At 43.8% G+C, this 10,753-nt stretch overlaps 1 protein-coding gene across 2 annotated transcripts in view; it reads left to right on the top strand.

Moving 5' to 3' along the window:
* The first annotated feature begins 289 nt into the window (after window positions 1-289).
* The window catches only part of Pold3 (DNA polymerase delta 3, accessory subunit), a 39,137-nt gene continuing 28,673 nt past the window's right edge, over window positions 290-10,753 (top strand). The window contains exons 1-3 of one of the 2 annotated variants that reach the window (XM_021167307.2): window positions 290-430; window positions 2,046-2,101; window positions 9,290-9,392. In XM_021167307.2, coding sequence (XP_021022966.1) covers window positions 371-430; window positions 2,046-2,101; window positions 9,290-9,392 — 219 coding nt within the window. In that variant the 5' untranslated portion in view covers window positions 290-370. The remainder of the gene's footprint in view (window positions 431-2,045; window positions 2,102-9,289; window positions 9,393-10,753) is intronic. The other variant, XM_021167304.2, reaches the window with a different exon arrangement.

Here is a 10,753-nt window from a genome sequence, read left to right as displayed (position 1 = left end):
TACAGTCTAATTCCAGTGCTAGACAGCAAAAGATGTTTTTCTCACTTTCCAAGAGGAAAGATTCTTGCTCATAGCGGTGAAATATAAGGTCATGAGTCAGTCTACTTGTGGTAGCAGAGAAATCGCAACGTTCTCAGGTGCACACCGACAACCTCGGGCTCGCGCCTCACTTCCGGTCGGTCTCGCTCCAACTTCCCCCTACATCAGCTCTGGCTGGCCTCTCACTAGTTTGGCCCTCACCCGCCGCCGTAGCGCGGCGCCTTGGTTGCCCTGGGAGACGACCTGTGACCCGAGAGTGAGCGAAGCTGTTTCCCGCCGGCGGGAGCTGCGGCTGGGGCGGGTTGAGCGCGGGGCTCGAAGCTGCACCACCATGGCGGAACAGCTGTATCTAGAAAACATAGACGAGTTCGTCACGGACCAGAACAAGATCGTGAGGACCTAGGACCACGGGGGTGGGGGAGGCGCGGCCGTGCGAGGCGGGTGTGCGGGGGACTGGGCCTGCCAGGTCGGCGAGGGGGCGCGACCCCCGGTGCCTGTGGCTTCTCGGGGACCGGCTGAGGTGGCCACTGGTCACCGCGAAACCCGCGTAGGGAGACACGCCCTGCGGGCAGAGCTTCTGGCGCGCGCCCAAGCCCTGGGGCCTTGGGCGGGATTGTGGGGTCCGGGGGCGTGGAGCCTGGGAAGCCGGCGGGGTTCGTGAGGCTTCCTTTTCCTGCTCTGTCGGGTGGTGGCCCCTCAAGTCAGTTGAGACCGGCCGACTTATCTAAGTGACTGGCTGGTGCTTTACCCTCCAGAGACAGTTTCCTCTTCCTGGAAATTTAAATATTGAAAGCAGCTTGATCCGCCTCCTCGGGCTAGCGTAAAGATGAAGAGACTTGGGTGTGATGGACCTTTGCTGCTGTGAGCCCATGGACACAGTTTGGTACAGGGTGGTTACAGTGACTCACACCTCCCGGGTCCTCCAGGCTTTTGTGTTATCCCTAGAAGTGGGATTTAGCCAAGGGTCAAATGGCATGTATAAATGCGTCAAGGGCCATTAGGGCTGGATAGATAGATTCTTGAATCCCAGGTCTGTCTCTTTCCCCTCTGCCTCTGTCTGTCTGCCACTCTGACCAATCTTTATTAGTCTTCTTATTGGGAGTGCATCGTTTAGCTTTGAAAGAAACAACAGACATACCGGGTCAAGGAAGGATGGAGGCTCGATGCCCCTAGTTCTTGAAAATACCCCATACTACATTTATCCGTTTTTCTCATTTTTTTTTTTTGATTCCCACACCACCTGTTCCTCTTAACATTTGTATAGTTGCAAGTTTACTGAGAAGTTCCTGGGTTATGTGCTTTCAAGTAATGCTAGGTTTTAGATAAATTTTAGGATAGTTTTAGGTAGCTTCTTAAAGACAAGAGGGTCAGAGAGCTTTTAAGTAAGTCAAGGAGTTTGAGCGAAATAACCTTTGCATATATTTGGCTTGGCTTTGTAGACTCTTAAGACTTTTCTTATTATGTTTAGTGTCATGCACACACACACACACACAATTGTGCTATGTCACAATTATGGATGTCAGAGGACCAGTTCTCCCATTCCACCATACGAATTCAACAGATCAAACCCAGGTTCTTTTTGTTTGTTTGTTTGTTTGTTTGTTTTTTGAGACGGGGTTTCTCTGTGTAGCCTTGGCTGTCCTGGCACTCACTTTGTAGACCAGGCTGGCCTTGAACTCAGAAATTCTCCTGCCTCAGCCTCCCAAGTGCTGGGATTAAAGGTGTGTGCCACCACCGCCGAGCCAAACCCAGGTTCTTAAGGGTGTGGTAGCAAGTGCCGTTCCCCGCTGCCCACCTCTCTGACCCACCTTTAGATTCTTTTGCATTGATCAGTCTGTGAAGCATCTTAGTGTTTGTAAGGTAAGTACCCTGGCCTTACTTGTCTTATGTTGGTATCTGCTGTAGTTTACAGGACACAGCCATCCGAGAATAAGAGTCCTTAGGAGAAGGCTTACCTGTACTCTGGAATCTGCTAATAAAACCTTAAAAATTGTTTTTTGTTTCAGGTGACTTACAAGTGGCTAAGCTATACACTAGGGGTTCATGTTAACCAGGCCAAACAGTAAGTTCATTTGACTGCTAATTTTAATAATATTGGAATTTTTCTTTCACTTTGTTTTTATTTATTATTTTCAGCATAATCTTTTTATTGTTTATTTGGAATTTTCACATCATGCTCCCCACTCACACTCACTTCCCAGTCCTTCCAGGTCCAACACACACACAAGGGAGTCCAATCTGAGTTGCCTGTATAGTCATGGGACATACGGGACATGGTCAAACTCCCAGTGGCCAACCCCTTAAAGAAAACGTTCACTTTGTTTTAATTCTCATAGAACTAACTCTTAGGTTAGAGCTGACTTTCTACCTGGGTCAATAGGAAAGAATATTACTTTCTCTGCCTTTTGACTACTTTTGTCTGTCTTTTGAACTGTGTGTGTTCATGTATGTGAATGTGTTTGCACACAGGCTACAGGGCACGGTCAGAGGACCATCTTGGTTTCATCCCTGCCTTTCTGACTGGTTTGAGGTGGGGTCTCTTGTTATTCTCTGCTGTGTACAGCACTGGTTGGCCTGCAAGCTTCTGAGGATACTTTGGTCTCTGCCTCCCTCTCCCCACAGGAGATCTGGAAATACAGGAATATGCTACTTATCCAGCTTTGCTTGCTTGGGTTCTGCGGATCCGACCTCCGGTCCTCATGCTTGCTGGCGGGCCTTTGACCCACTGAGTTTTTCCCCAGCCCTGTTTTTCTCTTAGATCAGTGGACTTGTATGCAAATGTGTTCTGGTAGTTTGCAGCCAATTTTGTAGTGATTTGAATGAGAATGAGCCCCCCTAGATATTTGACCTCTTGGTCCCCAGTTGGTGGCACTGTCCTGGGAGGTTTAGCCTTGCTGGAGGCACTGGAGGTGCTGGAGGCAGGCTTGGCTGTTTATGGCCTTCCTCCACTTCATGGTCACTTTCTCTGATTTATTGCTTGTGCTTGCATTTGAAGATGGGAGCTCTCAGCTTCCTACTCAGCCACTCTTGCTGACACCCCACTTTCCATGGTGGCCTCTTATCCCTCTGTACACCCAATAAACTCTTCCCTCCGCAGGTTGCTTTTGTGGTGACCTTTATCACAGCAACACAAGGGTATCCAGTTTATTAAATGGGCTAACCAGTCTCAGTTATGGCTTAGATTCATATATTTGTTGTCTTAGATCTTTATGTTTCCACATGTGTTTGTTAGCCCTAACTTTGGCCCATGTTTTCATAATAGTTCCTGTTGCTGTGATAAAAAGCCTATGTGACTAAAGCCTATGTGAGAAGGAAATGGTCATCCGAGGCAAGAACCTAGAGGCAGGAGCTGAAGCGGAGACCATGAAGGAGCGCAGCCTACTGGCTTCTGGCTTGTTCAGTTACCTTGCTTAGAACCAGCTTAGAACCATTTGCCTAGGATACTGCCATGCTGGGCTGGGCCCTCCTATAGCAATTAGCAATTGAGAAAAGGCCCTACCCCCAACAACTGGGGCAGGGGGTGTCCCTAAATCTGTTGACTGCCCGTGGATCCCATTTCCCTAACTGAGCAGCACCTTGTCTGGCCTTAAGGGGGATAGGATGTGCCTAGTCCTTCAGTGACTCCATGTGCCAAGGTGGGGTGATGGGGGCTGCGGGGAGGCTTCTCCCTTTTCAGAGGAGAAGGGGAGGGGAATCGTGGAGGGGCTGTGTGTAGGGTGATCATGCGTAGGGGTGGAGCTGCAATCCAGAATAAATGTGAATAAAAGTGAATAAATAAATTAATGGGAAAAAATGCCCTACAGATATACACACAGACCCATCCAATGGAGGCATTTCCTCAGCTCAGGTTCCCTATTCCTAAGTATGTCGGTCAGAGTTGACTGAATCGAATGACGATTTAGTCAACAGGTGTTTGACATTAGCTGCCTGATAGTATACGGTGTGTGGACTAGAGCCAGTGAGACGGCTCAGGGAGGCAAAGGTGCTTGCTCTTGAGCCTGATGACCTGAGTTCAATTCTGAGGACTTGGAAAGGGGACAGGGACAGACTCTCAGAGGTGGTCTTCTGCTCGCCACTCTTGAGCTGTTGCATGTATGTACACAAGCATGCACTAATTAAGTATGATAAAGAAAGGAGAGTGTTTGAGTGAAAGAAAATCAAGTGCTCAGGGTGGCTAGAGACTGCCCTTCTTGCATTCTGCCACACCTTTTAATTTCTTTTGTTAGATCCGATCTAATTTGAGGCCAAAAGAGAAATGACAACTTTTTTGTTTTGTTTTTCGAGACAGGGTTTCTCTGTGTAGCCCAGGCCAGCCTCAAACTCAAGAAGTTTGCCTGTCTCTGCCTCCCAAGTGCTGGGATCAAAGGTGTGCGCCACCACGCCCGGCCAACAACTTTTAATGTTAGAATATTGATCTACAAAGGTGCAGAATGTTGTCCAAAGAGGAGGAGGAATTACTTAATCAATCATTTGAGGACACACGTGTGGGTTAAATGCCTTCTTTGGGTTGTCCTGCTTCTGGAAATCTGATTTCAGTTGTAGTAGGAGCTTTCTGTGAGCCATAGCAGCAGGGTACATGTCTGACTGGTTTGGCTTTATTTGAGTTAACATTATAGGTGTAGGAGACTGATTTTAGCTGTGATGTCCAAGCTCTTAAGAACTGAAACTGTTAGCTCAGGGTTAGATTTAGACCTGTTTTTAACAAGATTGCCCAAGATCAACTTTGGCCTAAACCTAAGAGTTGCAATAACTTTAGGAATGGACACAGATAAGAGCTTTATTGTTCATTTGTAAACAGGGCCTCACTATGTAGGCATGATTAGCTTAGAACTCTGTAGACCAGGTTAGCCTTGAACTCAGAGATCTGCCTGCCTCTGCCTTCCCAGTGCTGGGATTAAAGGTGTGCCTGTGTTCTATTCATTTCAATGATAGCTGTTAGAATTTGAAATGAAGCAGCTGCTATTACAGTCACCTAATAGACATTAAAATAAAGATGCATTTGAACGATTAGAGCTATAGGTGGTTGTTCTAGCCTTAACATGCCATCTGGCCTGTGTGTCCAATTGAGTAGTGGCTGTGTTGTTCAGACTCTCTTGTCCCTGTGCTACCAGGGCCAGCTCTCCCCCTTTGCCTAGGCAGGGGCTATGCCAACTCTCACTGTTAATTCTTTTATAAAATATATTTGAACTATATTGAACCACTAAACAATTTACCCATTGAAAGTATATTTAATATTTTTAGTGTGCAGCTTTCACCAGAGGCAGGGTTTGTTTGTTTTTTTTTGTTTTGTTTTGTTTTAATTTTTCAAAGCAGGAAAGATATTTAATGCCAATTCAGAAATCATTGCATTTGGTAAATCAGAAGCAACCCAACAGATACATAAGTGAAGTTTTTGAACCATTTAAAAAATAAGTAGAGGTGGTTCAGCAGTTAAGGGTTCTCTGCTCCTCCTGAGAACTCAGGTTCAGTTTCCAACATCTCCACTGCAGCTCCCAACCACCTGAGCTGCAGTTGTCACAAACCCAACACCTCCTCCTGGCCCAGGAGCAGTGCTTGCACAGGCTGCACAGACAGACAGGCAGTCAAACATGCATACGCATTAAACACAAAACACAACAGCCCTTATATACTTAGCATCACTACTGATGAGTCGGATGCAAATGAAAATGCCTGTGAGGTACCTTTTTCTCTTAATACAGCCTCCATTTTCCAGTGTTTCATCACTCCAGAAGGAATCATGTCTGTTAATAGTCACTGTTTTTTTGACCTATATCTTCACCTCACATTTTCTAGACAACTATTAATTTTCTGTCTATAGAATATTATATATCTATACACACACATATTCATACTTATTTGGTTTCTTTCCATTAATGTTTCAAGGTTTGTTCAAGCTGAAGTATATATTGGTACATAATTTGTTTTTATGGCCAAACACTATTTTATTCTATGGTGTACTAGTTTCTTAATTGCTTTAACAGAGTACTGCAAAATCGGTAGCTTAAAACACCAGAGGTTTATTGACTTCTGTTCTGCAGGTTGTCTATGCACATTCATGGTGGCGTTCTTTGAACAGATGGTTTGATTGTTGGTGAAGTTTGTCACTCGTCTGACTACTGTGGGTGTGTAACAAATTGGCCAAAACTTTAATGCAAGAAATAACCATTTTATCACTCATAGATTCTGCAGTGTGGACAGGGCATAGTGGGAATGACCCGTGTTAGCTGAATGGTATCTGCAGTCTTAGCTGGGAAGTGTCAGCCACTGCAGCCCAGTCTTTAATCATCTTTATGTACATCTGACAGTTGCTACTAATTATCAGCTGAACTTTAGCTGGGGCTATAAATCAGGATGTTATAGGGCTTGGGCATGGTGTCTTGAAGCAGTCAGATTTCTTATACAGCTACTCAGGGCCCTAATAGCTGTCCTGGCACTCATCTTTCCGACTTGCTTCACCCTCAGGCAGTCCCTCAAAAGTCTTCCCTGATTCAGTGCCTGGGCTCCACCCCTAATAAGAAAATGTAGAACAGTGTATCTAGGGAGGGAGATGCTGGCTCAGTCATGTTTAGAAAATATAAAGTGTAAATTAAAAGGTGTGGCTAAGTGTAGTTAATCCCAGCACTCGGGAGGCAGAGGCAAGTGGATCTCTGGGTTCCGAGGCCAGCCTGGTCTACAGAGTGAGTGTCAGGACAGCCAGGGCTACACAGAGAAACCTTTTCTTGAGGAAACAAAACAAATTCTTGTTTTTAGTTCTTTTTTTAAAGTATTATTTTAGTCTTTAACAGACAAGATCCTTCCTCATTGACTTAAACATGATATCTTCAGATTGGGAGGGTGTAAGTCATCATGTGCATAGGAAACATATTCTGCAGCAAGTCAAGTCTTTTCACTCATTTTAAAGAATATTTCACATATATTATTGTCAGAAATGGAGTACTTGCCTTTACTAAATAAGAAACATGTTAAAGTATGTATAAATTCCTCTTTTTAAAAGTTTGTTGTAAACTTCTCAGTAAGAAGGGAAATAGATTAAAAGGAAAACAAAACAAAAACAAGTGAGAAGAGAAACTAATATGAGAACAGCTGGGGTTTATTTGGGGAAACCTGTGCAGAAGACAGTGATTTGCTGACACGGGCAATGCAAGGTCAAGAGCTGTGGAGAAAAGACTGTAGTAGGCTGACACGCTTGAGAGCATGGTAGACATGGTATTTGCCTTTTTGGTTTTCTATTAGCATGGTCCTAATTAGCATCAACAGTCAAGAGTCCACCCCCTCATCTGCCCTTCTAACATGGTCTCTGCAGTGGGGAAGATGTGAAAGAGCAAGGCGGAAGAATCCGTAAAACTGACAAATAGTGCATGCTTTGTACTTAAGTAACTGATGATGTACGGAAAGGCAGCCTTAAAAACCTGTGATAGAGTGTGGTGTAGTAGGTGTCAGAATACATGATAGGGCGTAAACTCTGTTAGCACTGGGGAGGCAGAGGTGCTCTGCTCGGCTAGTGGTATCAGAGACTTGGAGTAGGAGGAATTAGATGAATGGAACCTATATAGCCCTGCCTGGCCTGGAATTCCCTATGTAAGCCAGGCTGGCCTCAGACTCCCTCCCTAGGATTAAAGGAAGGCAGACAGATGGCTGTGATTCAAGTTCCTACCAATTTTAAGCTTGCACTCTAGGAAAGACATGGCTGGTCCAGATGGGTAGGAGCTGTGACTCCTTTGTTTACTGCTTAGAACACAAGTGGGCACTCAGGAACGTTTTGATTCGTTTTTTTAATCTATTGACTTTTTTTTACTGACTTGCATTTTAAAACTTCACTATGACAGCCTCACAGATAATGATGGTGAAAAGAGAATATAGGTGACCCTTGGACTTGAAATAGTCTAGTATTGCGTGTTGGAGAGCATAGAGTCCAGTCAAGAGTTAGTTGGGAGGGAGGACTGATGAGACTTGGCAACTCATTGCATAAGGAGAAAGGTAATGACTCCTGGATTTCTGGCTAAGGTAGTTTGAACAAATGATGATGTCATCAGGGAAAAAAAAGGAAGCCATGGAGTTGAATAAAATAGACAATGGAGGATACCACGGGGTGACCAACCATATCCCATGTCCCAGGAAACTTATCTGAGTCAGGCAAACTGGGGTGACTGGTCATACTAAAATAGGGTAAGATGGCTAAGGAGAGGAAAGCACAGAAACTGCAGGAAAAATGGAGCAGGTGTAGCAGGGGACTCTGGGCTGGGTATCATGGAAGGTAAGAGAGGGTGTCTGGAGAAGACAGGTTTTCTTTGGCTTACTACAGTAAGCCTGGTACTTACTGTGTAGACCAGGCTGGACTTGAACTCATAGAAATCCACTGCCTCTCCCTCTAGGGCTAAAGGCCTGTACCACCATACCTAGCTATCAGAATTTCTGAGTTTCTGGCTGTTCTCAACTGAAGTGTGATATGTTGTAGAAGCTTGCTAAATATTTCTTGAAATAAAGACAGATGATGTGCATCTTTTTATTGTTAAACTCCATTGAGGGGCATCAACTTCTGGTATTTTGGGTGGTTGGGAATAAAAGTGAATAAAGACTTTTCTGCAAGCAACACTTCTGCATTTAGTGTGTGGTTAATGAGCATTTTAGATGTTGGCTGGTGTAAGCAACTGCTATATTCTACATCATGAAACATCTGACTGTAAGTAATTCAGTAGTAACAGGTGGATATATATTTGTCATGATGTATGTGATGACTTGAAATATTTAACATAATGATCTCATAGAATTACTAAAAACCCCAAATCATCTCCATCTCTAAAAAAGCACATATAGACTATTGATATTGGAGAATAGAGGCTTGCAGACAGTGTGTGACTTCGAGTTATAAGAGTTAGTCATGTAATGCCACCTGTGCTTTATGCCTGAAGATAGGAAACCAAGAAAAGTTTATTCTGGATGCCATAGCTCGATAATTGACTCACTTTTGTATCTGCAATTTAGCCATTGCCACTGTTTAACTATGGGTTCTGTCCCTCTTGGCATATTTCTAGATTTACCTCAGTTACTTCCTGGGTTTCTTAGCCAACTCAGATAAGTTGGTTCCAGTCCCATGCTCCATCTAAAGTTTTTTCAAAAATCTGTTCAGTAAGTAAAAAATTGTGCTGTTGAAGAAACTGTCAGATTTCATATATATGACTTCCAAGTGATGAATCAGGAGTCGATGAGGAAGATGCATGCTAATGAGTCACTTCTGTCTTGTTTGGAACAGGATGCTCTATGAATATGTTGAAAGGAAACGGAAAGAAAATTCGGGAGCTCAGCTGCATGTTACCTACTTGGTGTCTGGCAGTCTTATACAGAACGGACATTCTGTAAGTTCTCTTGTAACAAGACTTCATGTTCATGAGATATAAACATTAGAAATAACAGGAAGAAGAAGGAAAGTGAGTGGTATGGAAGTTTTAAAGTACCTCTTAAAGAGAGTGAGTGCTCTGAAATTTTAAACTAAATCTGACACTCAAGAAAGGTTATGTAATATCTTGTCTGTGATGAAGAGACTGTCACTCTTAGTTACCTAGGAAATGAGACATTAGGGAATGGCTTTTCCTTGAACCTCTTTTTCCTTTTGAATATGTATTGAAGACACTGGTACTTAATTTTCATCCTCTTCAAAGTTCAAGTCAGATTCCAATGTTAAAAAAGGAGGGGAAAAAAATTAGGTGACTTTGTCATCTGAGTACTCGTTTTGATAGGTCACTTGGAGTGGCCCATTGTAAGGCCGAGGCTTAGCTGCTGGTACAGACAGGTATGTTTAGGCTCCTGCATCCTTTTCTGTTCTTGCCCCTCTGCATTGCCCACCACCACGGGGCACTGTTGCTTTTTTCATCTCAGCCACAACGCAGCGCTGGTGCTCTTTTGTTGACTTGCATTGTTTCCCTCGGGGTGGGGAGGAGGTATTACTGTGTTCTTCCCAGACCTTAAGAAGCACCAGAAGCTCTGTTGCCTTGGACTGAATCCAGGGCACGTTCTTGCACACCAGCTTCCTGTGCCTGTCTGAAGACACCTCTGTTTCATTGCCATCAGTCCCAGGATCAGGGCTCCTCGTGGAGGTCTACTAAAATGCCTTTTTTACTTCCCTTTTGATTTTTCCCTCAAAATCATACGTTTATAACCTCAGCTTCATTTGCCATAATACTAATGGGGGTTGTTGTTTAACAAGAGTCCCAAGCGTGTGTGGCTTAAAGGTCTTAGGTGAGCTTTATGAGGAAGAGCAGAACCTTAGACTCAGATCCCTGCGCTCTCCAGCCTGTGTTTTCCTTCCTTGTTTTTGTACTGTTGAGACTCTTAGGTGTTTAGTCAGCAGTGGTTCTCCACCTTGCTAACACTGCAGCCCTTTAATACAATTGCTCACGTTGTTGTGAGCCCAGCAATAAAATTACTTTATTGCTACTTCATAACTAATTTTCTACTGTAATATAAATTCCTAATGTGCAAGATTTTTGATATGCAACCCTCCACGGGGTTTCAGTCCACAATTTGAGAACCACTGGTTAGTGGGTTTTTGTTATACTAATTAGGGCTTATCATGACAAGTTCTCAGCTGTTTTATGTAGTGATTTTTAGTTGAGGATGATTTTAAAAATCACCACCTAATTTATTATTCATTTGCCAGACATAACAGAAGAGTCAAATTTTAATCTGGAATCTATGAAGAATTTTTTTTTTTTTTTTT

The sequence above is a fragment of the Mus caroli genome, chromosome 7 (genome assembly GCF_900094665.2).
Source record: "Mus caroli chromosome 7, CAROLI_EIJ_v1.1, whole genome shotgun sequence".
NCBI classification, from domain to species: domain Eukaryota; kingdom Metazoa; phylum Chordata; class Mammalia; order Rodentia; family Muridae; genus Mus; species Mus caroli.
This window is presented reverse-complemented; position numbering and strand designations above follow the sequence as displayed.